The 25,162-nt window shown below is 42.9% G+C and overlaps 1 protein-coding gene across 5 annotated transcripts in view; it reads left to right on the top strand.

Annotated features, from left to right (window-relative positions):
• The window catches only part of LOC147710105 (butyrophilin subfamily 2 member A1-like), a 440,009-nt gene that overhangs the window by 21,920 nt on the left and 392,927 nt on the right, over positions 1–25,162 (top strand). For all 5 annotated transcript variants that reach the window (XM_086920804.1, XM_086920805.1, XM_086920803.1 and 2 more), the window contains exon 3: positions 24,808–25,155. In XM_086920804.1, the coding sequence (XP_086776930.1) occupies positions 24,808–25,155 (348 nt within the window). The remainder of the gene's footprint in view (positions 1–24,807; positions 25,156–25,162) is intronic.

Here is a 25,162-nt window from a genome sequence, read left to right as displayed (position 1 = left end):
GTGGTACAGTCAAAAATCATCCCACAAAAACATTGCTGATAAAAAGCAGCAGGCTTTTTTCTAATTTGTGAGCAGAGTGTAGCTTAACAGAAAGTTACTGCTACATTTACTAGGGGTTTGTGTCAAGGCAAAGTCCAGCAAAGTGAAGGAAAGCAGCACACAATTGTGTAACAGTATTTACTTTAAAGAAGGTATTCTGTGCTGAAAAGTGCCTTTTTCTCTGCACAAATAACACTTTCCACTGATTTGCCCTCAATTTGTGTCAAGGGGGTCTCATTGCTTATAAGATTAGCACAAGTAGTAATAGTTTCTGAGGCAAACTCTGATCTAGTTAAATAGCCAGAACAGGTTTTGGGTAAAACAATAATGCCTTCTTGAAACAGCCACTAACATGGAAAAAAAATATTTCGCCAAAATTTCCTTACATTGAATGTGTGGTGCACTGTACACCACATACACAATGAGTGTAAAGTTTATCAATGTGTCTACTCATAAGAGTTTCTACTGCAACTGTATACTTCTAGTGCATCTATGCTAAACAGCCACGCAAAAAACTGCACCATGATGCACAGCTTGTGTGTGGAAATAGGCACCCTGTTTGAGCACAAGGCATAGCAGTAGTGAACAGTAGCAGGCCATTTTAACAAATGTAACTTTAAGCTGCTTTCTCCATTTTGCACAAGGCAACTTTGGTTGCTGTGCTCTGGTACACTACAAAATAATAAAACTACCCTTTGCCATAAGCCTGCTTAGCCTTAACCCTCACAAATTAAGGCAAGTAAATTGAAGGATGATCTTTCTGCATCATTTCTCCCTCATTTCTTTACCTTATTCCTACCTTAACTCTGTTGCTCAGCCTTTCTTTTAGTCTATCTTAACTTCTCTACATACCCGCATACCCTTTCTCTCTAGCTTTGCTTTCATTGTCTCACATTTATCTCCTTCTCTCTCAGTATACTTATTCCAAGTCATTCAATTTCATCTTTCCCTACCTCTTTCTTATGACCTTGTCTCACTCTCAATCACACTCTGTGCCTCTATCTATGTGCCTCAAACCTCTCTCTCTACCTCAACACTCTGCACGTCATCATCTCTGCCCTTCACTACAATTTTTCTGTCTGACCTAAAAATCTCACCTCCATCTGCTTCACATATCACAAAACCTTAAATGTCTCTACCTCTCCTCTCTCTCCATGTATAACTTACCTTTCTCTCAGTCCCTTTTTTTTCCTAACTAATCTCCTTCACCTCTATCATATTTCTTTCTCCACCTTGCATCTATCTCAATACATCACCACTCTCTATCCCACCTTGCTCTTTCAGTACCTAATCTCACACCTACAAATCCCCTTTCTCTTGCTCCACCTCTGTTCCTTTTTCTTCAACTCTCTAAATTTCTTGCTGCATTCTGGCTACCCTCTTTTTTCTACCTCTCACACTATTTCTCTTCCATCAAATCCTCTCACACCGTCTGTCTCTCTCTCACACAAACACATGGCTCTCTCTCTACACCTCCTTCCCAATTTCAGCTTACTGTTCCACGTCTTACTTTATTAATCTCTCTATCTCACCAGCTTTTCCTCGCATTCACAACTTTCTACCACTGTATAGACCTCATCTTGTTATCAAATGCATGCATGTATATCTGTGAACAACAGATGCTTTCTGCCACAGGCGCATGGTTTCCCCAGATAACTCTGCCCTCGTGTTGTTCTAAGTCTTGATCATCTGTACCATCTCCGCATGTGGTATTTGGTGTTTGGAAAACCTTACGCCAAAGGGAGAACAGTGCCTCTTCCAAATCTAAGACACGTTCACAACTCAAAGGATCCAAACAAGTAAGAGCAGTCCCATGGGTTAACACACCTACTTCAGACACATGGTCTACTTGATTCCCCTCTTTTCAGAGTTCTCAAGACAAGAGTTTTACTTTGTTTTTCTTCTCAGGCCCACTTTTTATTTCCCATGTGCTAGAGTGCAGTTTAACTTCCATTGCATTTCCCATAGATAGTCACCTAAACCTCAGCACTGTTCATCCTAACCTGTGTCCCTCTTGACCATCACTCCACATGTCGCTGTCTTCTCTCGCATTCTCTGTCATCCTCCCTTTTCATTTTCTCAACCTGCTCATTTCCAAACAATATATTCCACCCTTGTTTTGTTTCATAATGAACATTGTCTCCTTGTTGCAGCCTGGTCTTTCCTGCTTTTCCTAAATTGCTTCACTACAGATGCAGATCAAAAGAACATACCAAATTATATAAAAGCAATGATTATTAAGAAGATGTTCACAACAAAGTGCACTCTTGGACGGAGAGGGTGCACTGTTGAGAGGGGATAAGAAGACAGGCTAAATAGAGATCACCACCATCTGTCCAAACTCTTAGAGCACAAAGTCAACAAAAAAATCACCATTCAAAAGGATAAAGTCGATTAGGTATCTAACAGCGTTCGCTGTTTCAGCCTCAACTGCCGCTCTCTTCCCAAACATCAGCTTCATCTATAATTTTCTTGTTGATACTGATCCTGATGTGGTTTTCTTAAACAAAACCTGGCTTCATGATGGGTCCTTACCTGATGTGATTGCTGCACTCCCTGACAACTTTGCGCTGTTTGCTATAAAATAGCAGCTGTATTGCCATTGTCTTTAAGAAACTCCACAATTGTTAAATCGTGGAACTCCAGATTTCTAACTGCCGAGCCATGCTCTTTCTCCCCCAAATTCACCTTTTCAGGTGCTCTTATTTATCACTCCCATGAGCCTTCTAACAGTAGGGGCGCAGCTTTTGCAGACTCACTGGCCCCCATATTCTCTGGGTGATATATTTCCCAGTGCTTGGTGACCTCAAACTTCATCTTGAGGACTCTAATAATAAATTGGCATTAGCTCTCATAGAAGACTTGAAGACTCTTAACCTCCAGCTTATTGATTCCTTACCTACTCACTCAGTGGGGCACCTCTTGGACCCCATTTTTTCCAATCTGTCTACCTTGTCTGCTGCACTTCCTATTCAACTCAGTTGGTCTGGCCACTTTGCTGTTCCTTTTATAATCAATTCTGTCCTGGTCTCTCTTACTAGACCAACTTTATCGCAATGATCCAGGAATTGGTCTAAACTCGAGCGGCTCTTAAGCACAATCCCTTGCCTTATATCTTTGTCTGGGCGGTGACGTCCATTCGGCTTGTGGAGTTTGCAGAGTTTTCCGCACTCGACGTTACGTGGAGTTCCCAAAAACTCGGCTCCATGGAGCAGATCGTAGTTTTTTTCCTCGCTTGCATTCGTCAACATCAAGTTGGCGAGTGAGGAAAATCCAATTCATGGCAAGATTTTTCCTCATTCACGAATGTCAACATCAAGTTGGCGAGTGTGAGCTTGGAAATTCAACCTCTCTGTGAGATTTCTGAACGCAGAAGGTTAGATTTCTCATTGTGAATGGTCGCATATGCTCGCAACCACTCGCATTGAGAAACCATCCATTCACATTGAGAAAGCTGCAGCTCAAGTAAAAATCTACTCAAGCGGCAGAAAGGAAGAAGCGCCCGCTTGCGCAGTGCATGGTGCCGTTCGCGATGATTGCACAGTGTGTACAAGCACCTGCCACTGAAAATCATTGCAAACAGCATTTATCTAACGCACTCTGCAGCTTGCTGAGCTCCGCGTAACGTGGCAGAGTTTTATTTGCACTCCGCCCAGGCTTACTCATATCCCAACCTGACCCTGATACATTTTCTGTGCATCATTGTCTTTCGGAGGCTATTGAATCTACCCTCCCCCTGTCAGCCAAACCTCAAGTCAGAGTACATCCTCCCGCCCTTGGTTCACAGACTTCCTCAAACAAGATAAAAAAACATTGCAAAGCTTTAGAAAGACAATGGTGGAAGTACTACGCACCAGAGGCTAAGTTAGCTTACCTGACTGCACTGAAAAAATACCATGCTCTGTGTAGATCAGCTCGCACCACTTTCTTTACAGAAAGGATTACGAATTCCCAACACTGCCAGAAAACCCTATTTAAGGTTGTGAAACAACTTTCAGCATCTAGTACTTTTCTGCCTTCTCCTTCACTCTCACTACATCAGTGCAACAAGTGAGCATTATTCTTTGTTAATGAAGTAGAGTCTATTTACCGCCAGCTTGATTCACATTCTTCCCATCAAGGCAACTTTACCTTCCCTGCTACTTTTCATGCTTATCAGGCTGATATACTCCCTCAGGCTACCTCACCTGATGAGACTCGAAACATCAGCATCTGGCTCCCTCTAGACTTGGTTACTCTTCAATCTTTGTTGGAAACTTTGGAGTCTGGCTCCCCACTTGACCCTCTTACCCCATCCAAGATCAGACTTCTTCACAAGTCGGCCCTTAGCCTGATTCTTAATCTTCTCAACACCTCTTTAAGCTCTTATCTAGTTCCTCAGAACTAGAAACACGCTCGGGTGCTCCCCCTACTGAAAAAGATCCATCTTGATCCTCTCTGCTGGTCTAGTTATCGTCCTATTTCCCTCCTTTCTGTCTTCTTTAAAGTCTTGGAAAGGCATATCAACTCCCAACACTCCTCCCACGTGGCTACTCACAATCTATTTCATCCATCACAATCTGGCTTTTGTTCTGGCTACAGCACTGAATCAGCTCTGCTTGGGTCACTGAATATCTCAGGCTACAGCTTGATCGTGGTGGTACAGCAGCTTTCATTTTACTGGATTTGAGGGGGACATTTTCCAGCAGCGGAGCAGGACAGCAACAACCAGTCTTGGGGGCACTCACCTGCTCATAGCCTCGCCGCCTCTGGGGTGCTCACGCTGCAGCTCTCTCCCGCCGCAGTGGTCCAGCGAAACCTGTGGATGCCGCGGGGAGACTACAGCTCCCAGAGTGCTCGGCAAGAACTTCCGCCCACTTCCGCCTGCCAGCGCGCCCGGAGGCGCTTCAAAGGGCGAAGGCTCCATCTTCGGAGCGGGGACATTTTCCAGCAGCGGAGCAGGACAGCAACAACCAGTCTTGGGGGCACTCACCTGCTCGTAGCCTCGCCGCCTCTGGGGTGCTCACGCTGCAGCTCTCTCCCGCCGCAGTGGTCCAGCGAAACCTGTGGACGCCGCGGGGAGACTACAGCTCCCAGAGTGCTCGGCAAGAACTTCCGCCCACTTCCGCCTGCCAGCGCGCCCGGAGGCGCTTCAAAGGGCGAAGGCTCCATCTGAGGAGCGGGGTCATTTTCCAGCAGCGGAGCAGGACAGCAACAACCAGTCTTGGGGGCACTCACCTGCTCGTAGCCTCGCCGCCTCTGGGGTGCTCACGCTGCAGCTCTCCCCCGCCGCAGTGGTCCAGCGAAACCTGTGGACGCCGCGGGGAGACTACAGCTCCCAGAGTGCTCGGCAAGAACTTCCGCCCACTTCCGCCTGCCAGCGCGCCCGGAGGCGCTTCAAAGGGCGAAGGCTCCATCTGAGGAGCGGGGTCATTTTCCAGCAGCGGAGCAGGACAGCAACAACCAATCTTGGGGGCACTCACCTGCTCGTAGCCTCGCCGCCTCTGGGGTGCTCACGCTGCAGCTCTCTCCCGCCGCAGTGGTCCAGCAAAACCTGTGGACGCCGCGGGGAGACTACAGCTCCCAGAGTGCTCGGCAAGAACTTCCGCCTGCCAGCGCACCCGGAGGCGCTTCGAAGGGCGAAGGCTTCGTCCGCGTCGCGAGACGCGCGCGGGCGAGCGCCGGGCTAAGCCCGGGACAAGGGCGGGGCCATCTGTGGCCGTCAGTGGACTTCAGCGGCCGGGCGGGCCACCCATCTGACATCTCTCATTAGGTGAGTGGAGTCCCATTGAACATGGAAACTATCACCACCATGCCCGCACCTGATGACTTCCCATTTCCGCCCCCCTCTTTTGAAACTCTATTAGAAAATGCTTTAAACATGGTGTCCAATGAAATTGCCAATACAGAAAGGAGAATGTCAATGAGCAATTCTAATATAAATCTTAAGGAGTTACCAACCCCTATTATCCCTATTTCCCCTGTGGTTTTGATTACAAAATCTATCTCCGGCTCTCTGCCACAGGAGCCCTGACCGGACGAAACTGGCCTTGCCATAATTATTGATTCCCAGACTGACACTATTTCATCTAACCCGGTGAATGGAAGCACTAAACCGGCAGGGGAAAAACGTAAAAGGGCTTCCACCAAACCTTTTGCTAATAAAAGGAGACAACCCACTTGCAACAAGAACCAGCCCACACCGCAGAGTATGTGGTCTGAGCAGAAACAACAACCCTCCAGTGGGCCAACAATCTCCATAGCTGACTCGGAACTTGTTGATCTCGATGTTACTACCACTCCTACTGACATTCCTATTGGTAACAACAATACAATATGGACACAGACTGCCCCAGTAGGGGATAATAACCCCTTAACTAAACAAAATGGGAACCTAATAGAGACTATTGTGGACACTATTTTTAAACGTTTAGAGAGTCAAATGATCGTACATTTTAAGAATGTTTTTAAGAGATTGGATAGGTTGGAAAACTTGGTAAAAAATGAAGAAGCGAAAAGAAAGGGAACTGTTGCCCTTGATCAGATTAGGGGTGATCGTTTGCTGAAAGACTTGGAGACACTGAGTAACACCTTATCCACTGGGGGCCTGCTACCTCTTGTACTAGCACTAAATCTGTCAGTGCATCCAGCACTGGCGGCACCCAGACACCTAGCCAACCACCCATCCCTCCAGTAAGAACTAACAGTGCCGGATATAATAAGGCTGCAACTAGTTTGCAACCTAAAACTATTACACCTAATGTCTCGAGCACTTCACACAGTGCCTGCCCTACCACTAGCAACCTGAAAGACTCTCAGACATCAGCAAGATCAGGGTCTAACTTGGCTAGTACTAGCAACATGGGTCGGTCCAGGGACAGTAGACCCATAACACATCAGGGGCCTGCCTTGCATTTGCCCCCTGATGCCTGCCCTTATGTTTTGGTCTTGGCAGGCATTCCATCACTCAGAGAGGGACAAGGCGAATCATGGGTCCAGTTAAACAACAAATGTATTGACTGGCTGACAAAGCACAAAGGGGTTGGCTATGATATATCAAATGAGATCGTCTCAGCCCGTAGGGTTTCGTGGGTAGGCCCCATATTTAAAGACATTCAAGGTGACTGCATTGTCATTAACTTCAGGAACCCCGGCACAGTTAGATTTTTGCTTAACACAAACATGGCACGTCCAGGCCCATCCACCGTCGTAATTCCACTTCCTTTAAGTTATTTCTATAGACCACCAAAAAGGCCACTACATCCAGCTCTCTCTCCCTTTGGGTTATATAATAGGTTTGCACCTCTATCAGATCTGGATACTTTGGACTGACCACCAGTTGTTAAACTAGTATCCACCACAGTGACTGATCAGCTACAGTGCTAGCGAATCAAGAATTAGTACCAACGACCCCTGTGACCATCTCACCCACTGTTGAGAATAAATTGTCATGCATCACAGAAACGTTAGGGCAGAATTCTGACCTGTCTCTTATGAGTTGGAATGTAGCCGGCCTTAGGTCGACATTAAAAATCAAAGAATGGACCGATTGGATAAAAAGCTTTGATATACAAATGATGCAGGAGACCGGGTGTACCACCCCATTCACACTAGAAGGGTTTTGTTGCCACAATCAAATTGTAAATGCCCCGCATATGGGCCGACCAAGCGGGGGTCTTTTAATCTGGGTGAAGATTAAAGCTGGTGTGCAAACCAAATTGATTAAGAGTAATGCAAAGCGTTTTATGGCCTTGAAATATACCAACAAGTTAACGTTATGTTTAATTAATTTTTATAATAATGATTTTACATCTCATCCAAATGAATTTTTTTTAATATTGTTCAAATTTATTGACGATGTGATTGTCTGGCAAAAACATGGAATTTTTGATGGTATTTGTTTCGGTGGAGACTTTAATGCTCATATGCATCGTAGCAATTACACGTGTAGGAGTGGAGAAGAATTGAGGGACCATCTTGCCCCTCGTGTCTTATTAAATGCTATGGAAATTGCCGGTACTGAGGGGAATAGTGTCTCTACCCCCACATATATTGGTCAGGGGAGCCCCTCAACTATAGATTATATATTTGTCTCTCCAACATTGTGTGACATCTTGGAAAAAGCCGAGGTCGTTTGCTCTCCCTGTAGTGACCATTACCCACTATTGATACAACTAAAAAACCATGGGATTAATCAAGATGAAATTAATAGGTTAACTGGAGTACAAAACCTGGAAGCATCCACAGATGGGTTAAGGGTTGTATGGAAGGGAGTGGACAATAAAGGGCATTTTAGCAAATGTGATTCATAAACATCTCACACTAATTATGAACTGCCTGGCCTGCGACAAACCGGGGCACGTTATTATTGATTCCTTCTGTGAACTGTGTACTGCGATCAAAAGAGAGACCTCTAAACCAGCACGGGCTAATAGAACTAGCAACCCAGCTGGTTCGATTCGTCGTGCTCCCAGGCTAACAGAGATCTGAGGGACGCTATTAAGACCATACCGAGAGATTTGGCACTTGTAAGAACATTGAGGGCCAGGTATAAGTCCACATTACGTACCCGCTCTGAAGCATTATTGAAGAATCATTGGGAGGCCCTTGTACGTACTGCAGTTTTAAAAGACACTACAGGGTTTTGGAGGGAGGTCAAGGCCCTTAGATCGCTTGGCTCCAATTTAACACCTATTAATTGTAATATCACGGGGGATACATGGGCCGAGCACTTTTCTAAAATGTATGCGGTATCAGGGCTCCCCTCTGACACTGTCTTCCCTGTCAGGCCTTTGAAGATTGAATTACACGAGGTTGAGGATGCCATATCAGAAAGTACAGGCAATAAAGCCCCTGGCCCTGATGGTCTATCAATAGATCAAATCAAATCAGAAATTAGTTTCTGGGCACCCCTCCTCTGTAACCTTTTCAATAATGTATCTGACAACTCCATTCCAGATTCATGGTCTAACAGTGTTATCGTGCCAATATTCAAAAAAGGAGATAGATCAGACCCAGGCTGCTATCGCCCGATATCACTGATCGACAACACTTTAAAGGTTCTTGGGAGGGTACTTTTTAAGAGGATAAGCAGTTGGGCTAACGAAAATGATATTTTACACCAATGTCAGCTCGGTTTTAGATCTAACGTGGGCACTGTTGAACAATGTCTGAACTTGAATCTGTTAACAGCAAAATATACTATTGTAAAAATGTCCCCCCTGTATTTTGGTTTTATGGATTTAAGTTCTGCCTTCGATTTTGTTAACCGTTCACGTTTGTGGTCACTGCTCCTTAAATATGGTTTAGATGATTCCTTGGTTTATTTTCTTTCCTACTTGCACAGGGACTTAATAGCCCGTGTTCGCATCAATTGTGAGGGTGAGGTCTCCAAGGACATTTTAATTGGCAGGGGGGTCAGACAGGGCTGCGTGCTCGCCCCCCTGCTTTTTATTTTGTATATTAATGAGCTGAGCAACACCCTATGCACTTTAACCAATGATGTTCCAATTGTTAATGGCACCCCCATCCCCGCCCTATTGTACGCGGATGACGCAGTGCTAATGGGCCGCACACCCAACGCCCTACATATTTTAATTTCAGGCTTTGTTTCCTTTATGGCAGATTTGGGTTTGTCGACCAACTTTAATAAATCGTACATTATGAACTGCGGCCCTAAAAGATATAACATTACCACAATTAAATCTGGTGAAAATATTCTAAAAAGCACTAGCACTTTTCCATATTTGGGACTACTTTTCTCAAATTCTGGATCCTGGCAACCACATGTCGCTTATGGGAGAAATAAGATTGGCAAATCTATCAACTCAGTTCTCTCCCTTCGTCAACCTAGACATGCAGATGTTGTCTCCTCCCTTATAAAGATTTACCGCACCCAATGCCAACCTACTGGTACGTATGGCTCAGAGGTGTGGGGATATTCTAACTGTATCTCTATCCAAACTGAGGAAAATAGATTTTGCCGAAAGGTATTGGGGGGAGTTGTCTCTGCGGCAACATACATTTGCCATAAAGAACTTAATTTACCCTTCATAGAAGACTTCATCCGTTCAAGACCAGCGCTTTTCTGGCTAAAAATCTGGCTTAACTCTTCGGCCATCCTAACACGCAGCATACTAACTGACTGCCTTCAAAGTGATAGGTCCCACCATATTCCATGGTTGAACGCGGTTGAGAAAAGTTTGACTAGCGTGGGGTATGGCTCTTTATTTACTTCCCCTAACACCATAGACCACTCCCATAAGAATAAAATCAAAGGGGCCTTGTACAACCTTTATAACATGGAACGGACAAGACTTGAATATCTTAAGCCATCAGTTATCAAGTACTCTACCCTTCGCGACCCTAATGCTGGTTCATCAGTGTCACCACAGAGATATCTGCTTACTACATTAGGTAAATGGAATAGGAGTCTTCTGTTCCGTCTTCGGGACGGTAGTATTGATCATCTTGATAAGCTGGACTGTCCCTGTATGACGGGTGGTAAACAAAGCCTGGTACATTTCTTCTTTTTCTGTGGTTTTTATAGGCTGTACACCACTCGCTACTTAATGCCGTATTGTCGTAGATATGAACTTAGAGACTTTAATCTGGCATTAAAAACTTTTCGAATGTTAAGGTCGGACGAGGAGATATTCTGTGCAAGCAGCTTCCTTAAAGCTGCTGTCCGTTCCCGTGCTTCTATGGATTCACTTTGATGGAAAGAGTGAAATTGCATCCTTTGCACAATTTCTTTTTTGCACATTTTGATGGCTGTATGTTTACGATTGGACATGTGGAAGCTCTCCTCTATATGAAATGATATTTTAATTTTATATAACTTTTGTACTAACCATTATTTCGTTTTATTAATTGCACTAATATGATGTACCTGTTGTCTTAACTATGATCATTTTTAATGTATACTGTACTTTTATGGATGTATCTACTCCGAATAAAGATCATTTGACTTGACTTGACTACTGGATTTGAGGCCAGCATTTGATACGGTCTCACATTCCATCTTGTTTGATCGTCTTGAAGCCTCAGGCATTGTGGGTGTGCCTTTGAGGTGGCTGATCTAATTTCTTTTTAGTGATCGCTCATTCCAAATCTTCTTACATACCACTAAATCAAATCCAGTAGCTCTAACTTCAGGAGTGCCGCAGGGCTCGATTTTAAGGCCTCTGCTTTTTAATCTTTTCATTTGCCTTCTGGCGGACATTGCAGACAAGTCGTGACTGACTGTGATTTCCTACTCAGATGATACCCAGATCCTCTTCTCTCTTACAGCTGCTCAGCATCAGGACTCTTTCTTTCTCCAGCTCCTACTGTGCAATATCTCTTTGTGGATGTCAAGAAATTCCTTGAAGCTGAAAATTTCTAAAATGGAGGTCCTCATTCTGGGAAACAACCCCGAACAACGGGAAAGTACCCATTGGCCTGACACTCTGAGACCTTTACATGCTCCAGTCTCTAAAGTTAAGAACCTGTGTTTTATTATTGACAACAATCTCTCCCTAGAGCCTAGTTCTCCAAGGTCACCGCAATCTGCTTTGCAGTTCTCAAGTGGCTAAAAGAAATATTCTGGTTACTTCCACCTGCTGCCCAGAGAACAGTAATGCAGACGTTGGTGATTTTCAGACTTGAGTATGGCGATGTTTTGTACCTGGGCTCTGATAAAGCCTCTGTCCATCGCTTACAGCTCATTCAAAATGCGGCCGCTCGCCTTCTTTTTCTGCTGCCTCGACATGCCTCAGTCTCACTGTTGCTCCATCAACTCAATTGGCTCAAGGTGAATAAACCCGTCGAGTTCAAGGCCCTATGCTACATGTTCTGGGTCAAACATGGTTTGATGACCCCTTACGTACAAAGTCTGGTCAAACCCTACGTGCCCTCTCGACAGCTGAGCTCAATGAGCCTTTCTCTGTTTTTTGTTCCCAGAGTCCGTCTAATTCATTTGAGAGGTCGCTCGTTCGCCTATCTTGGCCCCAAATTATGGAATTCTCTTCCTTTGCAACTTAGGTTGTGTCATTCGCTTTAAGCCTTCTATAAGAAATTAAAGACTTTCCTTTACTAATAAGCATAACCCGCTTTCTGCTCCTTCTGCAGTCTGTGGCTTGCGTATTGTCCTGCTCAGTGCCGGGAAACCCTGTTGGGTAGCTGTGCACTGTATAAATCTATAAATATAATCTCATTTCAGTGCTTTTTTTTTAATTAAAGAGAGGAAGTGGCTGTTCTTCTGGAGATGGGTTAAACACTTAGAAGGAACTACTTCCACTGATAAATGTACGTTCTTGTACATATAGGGAGAGTGGAGCTAGGGCCTCAAAAATACCTTATCATCTTGTAGAGCTGAACTAATTCCTTTGCAGATTGAGCTGAGCTCCAGCACAGAGGCAGCCAAGTCCCTGAATACATAGTGCTAAATCCATGCACAAATAGAGCAGAGACTGTATACCAATAGGTCATTTCTTTCATTGAGCTGGAGCTCGGTTCAAGCATACATAGTACTGCAGCCCCCGGCAGACAGAGTCGAGCTCTACCAAGTATGCATCTGAGCTCTATTGCAGACAGTTGTGAGCCACTTCACAGCCAGAGTTGAGCTCTTTCGGCATTCATTCCCATAATGTAAAACCTGAGTAACTGTGAGAACTAAGAACCAGGACCAGCGAATATTCTGTGGGGGTATCACACGTCTCTCACCCTGGTTAATCTTCCTGATAGCGAGTGAGGAAGAGAAGGTGGAAGGGAGGTTGACAGTGAGAGAAGCGGGAGTGAGAGAAATGATTGAAGAGAGAGTAAAAGAGAGAAAGACAAGGTAGATAGTAGTGAAAGAGAATTTAGCATATGTGCGAATGAGAAAGAAATGAGGAGAGTGTGACTGAGGTGGAAAAGAAAAGAGAGGGAGATTAAACAAGAGACACCAGTGATAGATTTATGAACAACACCTAAACAATAATGCTAAGGCAAACTTTATTATGCTCAGGGTATTTGTGAACTACATAGCTCACCCTGGAGAGTATCCTGGTGCAGAGAAAGTAGGGGTTATGTCATCTGTAAATGTGACTTCATCATCAAAATGATTTATTCGTTATGCAGTGCACGACCATATAAGCAGATACAAATACACATGTTAAAATCATCACAGATACATAGATATTGATAATACTGCCAAGTTTGAAATAGAAAAGATGAGGAGACAAAACGTCTATCTCTTGAGGCTTAAAGTGGATGTTATCACTAAAAAAGGATGAAATTATTTCATTATTATCATCAACTAGCAGCCCGCCCCAGCGTTGCCTGGGGCAGAAGGGGGCTGGGGGCTGCATTTTTACCCCGGGGCAGAAGGTGGCTGGGGCAGCATGTTCTCCAACTCCCCTCCCCCCCGCCCGCCTCCCGGACTCGAATTAAGTTAAGAAGCCGCCCCCCCCCCGCCTCCCGCCCGGACTCCATAAACATTAAAGCCCGCGCTGGGTACCCGCCGACACCCTCCCCCCTCCCCCTCCCCCCTCCTGCCTCCGCCCTCCCCCCTCCCCCTCCCGCCTCCAGCCCTAGCAACGTACCTCTCACTGCCACTGCTCCTCCGGTTATCCCAGCTCCTATCGGCGCTGTTGTACTCCGCTCTTCCTGGTTCTGGCGCCGCTCCTCCCCTCACGTCGCTCATGTCGTCGCCGCTCCTCCCCTCACGCAGACATTGCGGCCGGCGCTAGTTGCAAGGGACTACTTTTTTAAATGTATTAATATTTTTTAAAACTTTTTTTTTTTTTGTAGCCTATGTCCTTCTGCTTGCCCTGAGGTTTTCTAAGATGTCTTGGGTGTGTGGATTGGCGCTGTAGTTCCCGAGTTTACCTTGCCTAAAGGTGCAAGTTCTCTCTTTATAATAGTAGTATAGATTGCAGGAATGACGGATATTCTTAGCAGGGAACATCGTGTGGAAATAGCAATAAAGTGCATTAGTCTAGGCTCAGCAATGTGCAAATTTCGCTTTTAGATACTTACAAAAGGTGCAAAATAAATATCTAAAAATAATTTAAAATTCAAATAAGTTGCATGAATGACAATTATTCTTAAAAATGAACGTCATATAAAAATAGAGGAATACAGTGCTTGAGGCATAGCTCAAAGATGTGCAAATTACGCTTTTAAGTGCCTACTGGAGATGCAAATTACACTGATTGCATCATGAGTGCCCCGCTTATAATATATACTGTGATATATAAGTTTCTCTAGAGACTTTCTTTAGTGACCTAGTAAAATGCATTAGAAGTTTTCCTGCTAGATCATGAAATACAAATTGCAATAACCTCTTAAAAACATTATTAGTCTGCTTTCTTAAAATGTTTCTTATCTAAATGTAAAAACATAATGTATAAAAACAAAATTTGTAAAACTAAGCTCAGACTACAGGTCAGTTCGATGTCGAATACAACATTTTAAAAACCTTGCCATATTTGTAGCTATAAACTCTGAGTCCAGCATTTGAGCCAGAAAGGCTGGTTGGCATTTACGTAAACCCATCAGTTTCAATAGCGGGATCAGCCAACGTTTTCTGGGTTCAGAATAAAATTTACAGATACGGGTTACATGGAGAAGAGACTGCACTGAGACACCATCACACGGGCATTGGATTAGCTGCTTTGACCAATCGTTGTGGATGGAAAAGTTATAAGACGATGGAAAACATTTAGTCTAAATCTAGTCAGTAGGAATGTGTCGTAGTTAGATACTGTAAATGTGACTTGTTCTGGCTGAAGTGCCATGTTTTCAGTTTCTTGCATACCGCAAGTACCGAGGAGGCAGATCAGATGTGTTGGGTAGGTTGTTCCAGGCTTTGGGCACGAGGTAGGGGAAAGCTGGTTCTTTGTATGCGGGAGAGGTGTGTGAGCAGGATTCTGGCTGAGCAGAAGTGTCTGGAGTCAATCACTCCTGGCCCAACACAATAGAAGTTTGGAAGCAGCGTTTGAATACTTCAATCTTTGTGTATATGATGGTGAATAAAAGTAGTTCACAGGCTCTGTCTTCCCAAATGCATCTTTTTGATCATTGAGTCTGACCTTGGAAAGGTTTGGCCATCTAATGTCAACCTATATTATGTTACATCCTCTAAATTATTTGTAATATTGCAGTGTATAAAATGGTCAATGACAGAAATGAAGTTGTTGTTATTACAAAGGCAACCTTTTTGGATGTTGAGCTTTATCCTTTGAAAGAGTTGACGATTTGGTCATCAAGTATACTATGCTCCCTCCACAGTATATTCCTTTACATGTGTATTTTATAATAGAGCATCCATTATTTATGTTCTTCCTGATTCTAACTTATGTCAACTTTGACAAATGGGTTTGCATTATCTCACGTAGAATAGGTTTTGAATGTGTGACATTTCCAATAGGGAATGCCCTTAATACTCTGTGATTTTTCAATGTAAATAAAATACTACACCTCCCTTACAGGACTCATTTGTTTTCTGAGGTGATAGTATTTTTAATGTGTACATACATTTGTTTATGACATTTTCTGAAAGGCCTTTTTCACCCTTAGTCAATTATTTCCTTTATGTTTTCCGGTATTTATCACAATAATTTAGGTACCATGAATTTGCTATTGGGTAACTAATTTTTGAAGGCCTTTAGTAACAAAAAACTCTGCTCTCATCGTGCAGGCGTCACTAGGCACGTGTAGAGATTTAAAAAGGTAGGCTCCTCACATTCATGCTTGTCGGGCTTGAAATCATAAGGCCTGCATACCTGAGCCAATGCATGAGACCACTGGCTTTGTGGAATTCATGCATAGTCGGCCTTAGATTCTTTCTACAATTCACCGCTTGTCTGCCAACAGAGGTGAGCTCCCGTGACAAAATGTTTCTATTGTTAGGAGGTAATAGTGAAGTGATTGATGCTGCTTCTTTGTTTACTTTCAAGCATTAGCCCACGTCACCTGGGTATAGAGTCTTCAGGTCTCATGGTTCCATTGGGATGCGCTGGCTGCAATTATCATGTATCAGCTCACTACTGGGACTCACAAGTTTAATCAGACTCGAGTAACATTGTTTTCCTGGTTAAATGAGCTGCCACCACATTTACTGTTTATTGGCAGTGTTCCAGTCACGAGGGCTGCTTTATCGCTACTTTTTTTGAGAGATTAAATAAGTTATTTTACCCCGCATTTGCATTAATGTAGCCTTATATCCCACTGTAGCGGGCTTACCAGCTATTAAAGGCCCGCTCCAGCATGAAATGTCTGAGCCCAGGGCGAGGGACTTTAACTATAAAGTGGAACTTTAATAGCCGGTATAGCCCAGCTACGAACATTCTGCCTCTAGAGGGCAGAATGTTCTAACAAATAAAACAAAGGCCGCTCGAGCCCGAGGGGATTTACAGGCTCCGAGAGGCCTTTGTTAAAAAAACATTGGAATGTTGATCTGCGGGCTTTTACCGGCCCATAAAATCACGGAGAACTCCATTGTATTCATTAGAGTGCTCCATATTCCAATGTTCTAATACATGTTAGGCACGTGCCTAAGGGTGCAATCTATAGGATTTTAAATGGCCAGATGAGTATTCAATCAGCAGCCCCAGTGATTGCCTTTTAGTGACTTACTGTATTCACACTGTCCTTTTGTTTGTAGATGATTTGAATTTCTTGTTGGTATTGGTATTCCTGTTGATACCACAGTTTGAATGTTACCACAATAATAACAACACTAAGACACATTCCTATTTCTTCACAGCCCCATTGAAATTATCAATTTGGGAATAGACATATGATCTTTTCTTTAGTGTTTTGAGCATGTGTAAGATACTGTAATATGACTTGTTCTGGGTGAAGTGCCATGTTTTCAGTTTCTTGCATATCGCAAGTACCGAGGAGGCAGATCAGATGTGTTGGGGTAGGTTGTTCCAGGCTTTGGGCACGAGGTAGGGGAAAGCTGGTTCTTTGTATGTGGGAGAGGTGTGTGAGCAGGATTCTGGCTGAGCAGAAGTGTCTGGAGTCAATCACTCCTGGCCTCAACACAATAGAAGATTGGAGGGAAGCAGCGTTTGAATACTTCAATCTTTGTGTATATGATGGTTATTGAAAGTAGTTCACAGGCTCTGTCTTCCCAAATGCATCTTTTTGATCATTGAGTCTGACCTTGGAAAGGTTTGGCCATCTAATGTCAACCTATTTTATGTTACATCCTCTAAATTATTGGTAATATTGCAGTGTATAAAATGGTCAATGACAGAAATGAAGTTGTTGTTATTACAAAGGCAACCTTTTTGGATGTTGAGCTTTATCCTTTGAAAGAGTTGACGATTTGGTCATCACTCATACTATGCTCCCTCCTCAGTATATTCCTTTACATGTGTATTTTATAATAGAACATCCATTATTTATGTTCTTCCTGATTCTAACTTATGTCAACATTGACAAATGGTTTGCATTATCTCTAGTAGAATAGATTTTGAATGTGTGACATTTCCAATAGGGAATGCCCTTAATATTCTGTGATTTTTCAATGTAAATAAAATACTACACCTCCCTTACAGGACTCATTTGTTTTCTGAGGTGATAGCATTTTTAAAGTGTACATACATTTGTTTATGACATTTTCTGAAAGGCATTTTTCACCCTTAGTCAATTATTTTCTTTATGTTTTCCGGTATTTATCACAATAACTTAGGTACCATGAATTTAGTATTGGGTAACTAATTTTGGAAGGCCATTAGTAACAAAAGACTCTGTTCTCATCGTGCGGGCGTCACTAAGCACGGGTAGAGATTTAAAAAGATAGGCTCCTCACATTCATGCTTGTCGGCCTTGGAATCATAAGGCCTGCATACCTGAGTCAATGCATGAGACCCCTGGCTTTGTGGAATTCATGCATAGTTGCATGTTAAATGAGCTGCCAGCACATCTACTGTTTATTGGCAGTGTTACAGTCACAAGGGCTGCTTTATTACTATTTTCTTTTAAGAGATCAAATTAGATTTTTTACCCCGCATTTGCATTAATGAAGCCTTATAGCCCACTGTGAAATGTCTGAGCCCAGGGTGAGGGCTTTTAACTATAAAGAGGAACTTTAATAGCCGGTATAGTCCAGCTACGAACATTCTGCCTCTAGAGGGCAGAATGTTCTAACAAATAAAACAAAGGCTTCTCGAGCCCGAGGGGATTGAAATCCTTCAGGCCCTGAGAGGCCTTTGTTAAAAAAACATTGGAATGTTGCTCTGCGGGCTTTTACCGGCCCATAGAATCACGGAGCACTCCATTGTATTCATTAGAGTGCTCCACATTCCAATGTTCTAATACATGTTAGGCACGTGCCTAAGGGTGCAATTTATAGGATTTTAAATGGCCAGATGAGTATTCAATCAGCAGCCCCAGTGGTTGCCTTTTAGTGACTTACTGTATTCACACTGTCCTTTGTTTGTAGATTATTTGAATTTCTTGTTGGTATTGGTATTCCTGTAGATACCACTGTTTGAATGTTACCACAATAATAACAACACTAAGACACATTCCTATTTCTTCACAGCCCCATTGAAATGATCAATTTGGGAATAGACATATGATCTTTTCTTTAGTGTTTTAAGCTTGTGTAAGTGTTCACTGCACATCGCATTGGAGGTTATACCACTCCATTACATCAAGGGATATGCGCCTTCCGCATGGATCTTTGGACGGTGGTGGTGACTTACCTAGTTAGTAAGTCATTCTCATCAGTGTATCACATCAAACATATAGGCTCATTAATTAAACAGTTTTTTTGGATCTTTACACCTTAGAAGCACCTGATGTGTGTATGTAACTGAGAACAAAATTACAATTAATTTCCTGATTTTAATAAGATGGTTACTCTAATAAATGATTTTCTTTAAATTCAACCTTTTTAATGAAGGTTTGTTCTTAACTATTGCAAGCTATTGCCTTGGAAGTCTAAGGTTATATTTCCCTTCTTAAGGAACATTTCTGTTTTGAATTATTGTCTCACCGAGGACACAAGGTTATTGGGTAGCCCCATAATCCTTTCAAGTGGCATAGAGGGCAGAAAATTCATTCATGTAGTGGGATAGTGCTTAGATGTTAAGACAATATGACATTGAATAGAATTGTGCTCTGATTTCCAGAGATTGTAACTTTTTTTCATCTCAACGCTGTAATTCTGCAGTTTGTTAATTTAATATGCAAAATAAGATATAAAACGTCTTGATTTAGAGGTGAGGCTGAAGAATTTTCTGAAGATGAGATGCTGGTGGGTGCATTTTTTCTCTTTTGATTTTGCTGCCCATTTGGGACTTTTTTATTTTTAATTTCTCTGTATTGCCCTATTCATTAAGAACCTTCGTGGAATTCTCTCTGTATCGCTTAGTTTTTAAATTGTAATAAACCCCTTTAATTATTCTGCTCATCTGGAACTCAGTTATTGAGTGGGCGTTTTTACCTAATTAAATGTATTTTCAGATTTTTAATGGGAGTTGCCTTACCCCTGGAACACATTACCTCATGAACTTCAGGTTTAGGACTGGTTCTGATTCATCCTATTGTTGGCGTTCTCTAATGTAAATTTGGTGTGCCATAATTATGGACTCGCCATACCCGTCCACACTACCTCACATTTTTCTATTTACTTTTCTGTTGTCCCTACCTCCTGTATGTTTTTACATCATCTTTATTTCTAACTCCTTTTCCCACTACTTTATATCTCTTGCTAAACTGTTCTATTTCTGTGTTTGTCTGTCTCCTCTATGCTGTCCTTCCCATTTCTCTTACTCAGCAGGGTCACAGGTGACTGTCTAGCCAGAGAAGTGCACACATACAAAGAGAAGAAGGAGGAAAAGGTTGGTGAAGAGAAATTATGGGAAAGTCATTAGATTAATGGAATAGGCAATATCCAGAGAGCAGTGCTTTGATTTTCAGTGTTTCATTAAGAATGCCAGGAGTGAAGGGGGATGTATTTGTGGTTACAAATCCTCAGAATCTAAAACTCCATTTCCAAGCGTTGTGGAATATGTTCTATTTTAGCATCATGCGCTAATTCACTAATCATTTAACAAGTCACCCTAAGCATATTGTTTTCTACATAGGGAGTAATAAGCTCGACACTGAATTCCAAATAAAATGTGGTGGTTGCACAAAATATTCTAGATCCAAACAAACAAAACAAAACACATAGCTCTATTTAGTTCAAGATTTAATTGCTACTGTTTGGCTGGCAGACGCAAGGCAGGTCGAGCTTTTGGCTGTTTTGTATATCCCATTTTCTACAGCTTTAAAATATCAATATTATTTGCATCAAAAGAGCTTGAATGAGCTAAGAAGAGGCAATACATTCAAAGTTGTTCAGAACAGGGGTCCAAAATATTAATTGCCCAGACCCCATAAATCCTTCAGATGTAGCTGGTTATACTGCACCAAAAATGGGCAATAGAGTAGGGTCTCTCTTGATAGACTAGGGTTGATTCCTCTCGCCCACGCATCGCTAGCTCACAGCTACACAAGTAGGAGAATGGTTATGTAGAACAGCAACATCTCTGAAAATAATACCCTATATTGGCAAACATTCATGCAATGCACAGCAACAAATAGAGTTGCTGCACTGCACTGCATGAACTGAAGATAGTTGGAAAACGATATATGTACACGGATACGGTGCTCTTCGGCTCTCTACAAGTGCTAGGAAACTTGTGGCTGCCTTGCACCATTGCAGGCCCCCTCGCACCATGGTTCAAGGGTGCCTGCATTACGGGCAGGATTTATTTTGTGCAGGAAGGAATACCTTCCTGCAATAAACATGATTCCAAAACTATCCAGAGACATATTCTTCTTTCATTGCATGATGCAGAATGCATCGCACATAGAAAGTGGAAGTAATGAGGAGAAATAAACATGTTTCTCCTCATTATCCCTTTCTGTGATAGGTGTACCAATTTCACTCAATTCCAGAATTGTAAACTTTAGTGTTAGACCTGACAGGCTTATGGTGGTCTTTCCCCCAACTTTTTGCCTGCCTCCATCTATTTTTCTGATCCTGTTTATGCTGGTACTAGGAGTCTGTGCACTTTACCACTGCTTTTGCTCTCTCCCCTTAACATGGTAATATTGGCTCCTCCCCAGTTGGCATAATCAATTTATCCATAAGCCCTAGTAATGTGGTACCCCTTGCACCAGGGTCTGTAGATGAAATTATACTAGTGGATCTGCAGCACTAATTGTGCCACCCACATAATTAAACCTTTAACCATGTATCAGGCCTGCCACTGCAGAGCCTGTATGTACAGATTACACTGCCATTTTGGCCCGGCAAAACAAACCTCCTACCAGGCCTAAACCTTCCCTTTTTGTACATGTACTTTTAAGTTGTATATGTCCTGGTAGTCAAAAACTCCCAAAGTCCATTTTAACTCTTTCTAGGCCTATATCATAGGGTAACATTGTGATTACCTTATTATATTCTATAGGTGTCATTTCCGATTGGGAGGAGATGAGAACCCCAAGTCTAGTGTCTCTGGAATCACAATATAAAATCCCAACTCATAGTGAAGTTAGATTTTAAATTGCAATTCTGAAAACACCACTTTCTGAAAGTTCAAATGTACATATACTATACTCCCTCGACCATAGATTGATATTTCACTTTGTTTGATGTGTAACCCTTACCCGTACCATAGGGCAATTAAGGCCTCTGATCTGTTTCTTGACGTTCTCTTTCCCACTCCTCACTCTATGCCACCCATCACTCTCTAAAGATTCTAGTCTTTTAGTAGCATCTATATATATATCCCCTATATTATGTCAAATTAAATCTATACAATTAGGAGCAGTGAATGTGGTATGGCAAAGAAGACATTTGTTGATTTGTCACTGATTATTTTATTAAGGTTATTACATGTATAGAATAGTGTTACAGAAAGAAAACATATACTCATCTAATGTTTTTACAATTCAGACACATCTTACAACACGTCACTTACATATATTGTGTCTTTGCATCTATAACACTTAAACACACGCGTCCAGCATACAATTCACAAACAATAGGTTTGGGGATGCATTACACTCCCTCAGACATTTGATCCTAAAGGTATCTTGTGGCCCTGTGTGGTAGGGGAGACAGGGGTGGGGCTCTCCTAGCCTGTTTCTAGAATATATATTTTTTTCTCTTTATTTTTCACATATAGCATTTAATCTTTTAATGATGTTATTCCCCTCCTGACCACTTATTATAATATGCCGAAAAGTTTCAACCTTCACAAGGGGCCTCCTGGTTTGCACGAAGCTCTTCCTCAGGGCTGGGTATGTGCTTTGATTTGACACAGTGTTCCATTTGGACTGGTCAGTATGTCTCTCTAATCTTGGAATGCGTTGGCTGCCTCCTCAAGGAGTAATTAGTTCTGTACTTCCTATCTTAGGGCTGTTATCTTCTTTCTGTATTCACTTTGCGTAAAAACTGTTTTCTGGGAGTTACTCCCTCCTTGAAGTGGCAGTGAAATATCACTCTATGGTGGAGGGGGTAAAGTATAAGTACAATTGAGTTCCCCTTTACACTTCAAAAGGATTTTCTCTGTGTATGTTAGACTTTATGAAAGTTGGCAATTTCCTTACTAGCTATTTAGTGCCTGCTGCCTGTCTCTGTTTAGTCTGAGCTGGGAGAAAGGTGGGCTATGTGTATTCACTCTAGACAGCCACACATAAAAGGAGTAGGTGTGACTTGAAGGGCCATCCTGAGAGATATCAGGGGGGAGCTGGGTACAGCCTTGCACTTGCACCTGAATAGGCTGTGTGCTGTCTGCACATAAAGGGCAGCATACCCCGCTGTAGTGGGTCTGCAGCCAGAGCAGGAAAGGAGGACCTTTGTGGAGTTCAAAGACCATTCTTTGAAGTCCCCCCCACTTCAGTGGGACAACTGGGTATAAGTACTGGACCTCTGATATCATGACTTCAGTACACTTCTGGACCAGTGTCCATTCTCCAACGAAGAAGAATTGCTGAGATGCTAAAAAGACTACCGCTCAGCTAGACTCCTGTTTGCTGAACTACTGCTGTGTTGCCCAGCTACCTGCTGCTCTCTTTTGCCTGGGTGAGAAGGACTAGACTTGCATCATTTGGGCTAGCTGACTGGCCACCTGATCTGAAATCTCAGGGACAAAAAAAACGTTCAATCTGCCGGCTCCAGCACTTGGACTCTACAGTCTGTGAGTCTGCTCTGCCAAGTGGTGGCACCCCAGCACTAGACCCTTAGAAGTGGGCCTATGTGTTTGCTCCACGGGAACGGTTATATTATTTGCTGCAACAGCATAATTGATGCAACGACACTGTTGCGGGAACAGGACCAGTGCATCGTACCTGGAACCAGTGCTTCATCATCATCATCATCATAAGCGCATTGTCACTATTGCATGGAGAAGATTGACACACCACCTCTACTGCGTGGAGTAACCCAGAGCATTACCTTCAGAACTGTCACATCTCAGAACCTTGGCATTGCCTTCTAAACCTTTCCCATCACCGTTCTTGCATGGAGAAAATTGATGCATCAACCCGCTTGCACAGGGAACACAGACATATCGCATGACTGCACCACATCCTTACCGATGCAATGCAAGGATTAAGGTACTCTTGTTCAGCAGGTCTCACTGGGGCGCTGCATCCGGCCCGTGCTCCCTCCTCAGCCAGCCTGAACTCTTGACTTTGTTTTGGTCTGACATGACCAGCTTATTGCTCCTAAGCACAATTTTGCAGTTTATTTTAAAAAATATTAATGACTCTTGTTCTATTTATTTTGTTTTGATTTTGTTTTATCTATTAAATTCAGTTAGAGTTTTCTAACCTGGTGTGGTTCTTTTGTGTGTGGTGTTTTCACCGTTTTACTGTTTGAAGTTTTGCACAAATACTTTACATAGTGCCTCTAAGTTAAGCCTTATTGTTTTGTGTCAAGCTACCAGAGGGTGGGCTAAAGTTAATTTATGGTTGCCTGACCCTTACCCTGAGTCAGATTGTGGTTGCTGTTTGACTTAGGGTTACACCCCCAGTCAACGAACAACCAATTTTTAACACTTAGCAAATCTGGAATTGCGTGAAATCCATGGGTGGATCATGCTCCACGCATTAAACACCTAAAACTCAAATTATAATGCAACACAGCTAAATCTGCTGCATTGTGTTACATTTCTTTGTAAAGCTTTACAAGCCCACACAAATTTGCCATTGCCTTGTAAATCCCAAAGAAGAATTTGCATCGCCCTGTGTCGCCTCGTGGGATGCAAGGGTGATGCAAACGCTTAGTACATCTGGCCTTAATGTCTGGTTATATTGTGTGCATTCCTTTCCCCTACTCAGATTTTGTGGCAAATGAATGCTCCTGTGAAAGGCAGGGGTAGAAAGCCATTTATATAGGGAAAGTCGATATACAAATGTGGATTGCCATTGGGGTGTCACTATGGCAATGCTCACCAGTGTCTCCTTCCTGCTTGGGCGATATTACACAGCTACCTGTTGTATAATGAAACCACCGTTTTAAAGAATCACCACTCAGGTGCAGAGTAGATCAACCAATACATTTCATTTGGTTGTTGAAGGTTCAGGACACACATTGATGCGTTCAATGACACAATCTGCCTATAAGAAGACATATTAACGTGAAAGAAAATAGGAATTTAGCTTAGATTTGTAAGAGTAGAAACTAAAACCCTTACAGAATAAAACATGCCTGGGTTGGTTCCTTCCAGTGTGCACCCTGTGAGCAGCACCACCTCTGCTTTATCATTTGTGCTGATAGTTGTTATCTTCTGTTTTCATTGACAGGTGCAGCTGTGCAGTCTGTGGAGGCGGTTGGACCCAGTCAGCCTATTTGTGCCATTGTTGGTGGGGAGACCATACTTTCCTGCCATCTCAACCCCCCTGTTAGTGCAGTGGAAATGGAAGTCTACTGGGAACATCACAACTACGATGTGCACCTCTATGACAATGGGACGGAATGGGACCCAGATGAGCCGTATAAAGGGAGGACAAAAATGATAAAAAAAGACATTGCAAAGGGAGGCGTGGCCGTGTCATTCACCAATCTCACCCGCTCAGATGCCGGACGATACATGTGCGCCTTCAGAACTCGGGATATGGATACCCATGCGAAATTTGAGCTACAGGTAGCAGGTCAGTG

The sequence above is a fragment of the Lissotriton vulgaris genome, chromosome 5 (genome assembly GCF_964263255.1).
Source record: "Lissotriton vulgaris chromosome 5, aLisVul1.2, whole genome shotgun sequence".
NCBI classification, from domain to species: domain Eukaryota; kingdom Metazoa; phylum Chordata; class Amphibia; order Caudata; family Salamandridae; genus Lissotriton; species Lissotriton vulgaris.
Note: the sequence above shows the minus strand (reverse complement) of the source record. Positions and strands in the feature narration are given on the sequence as shown.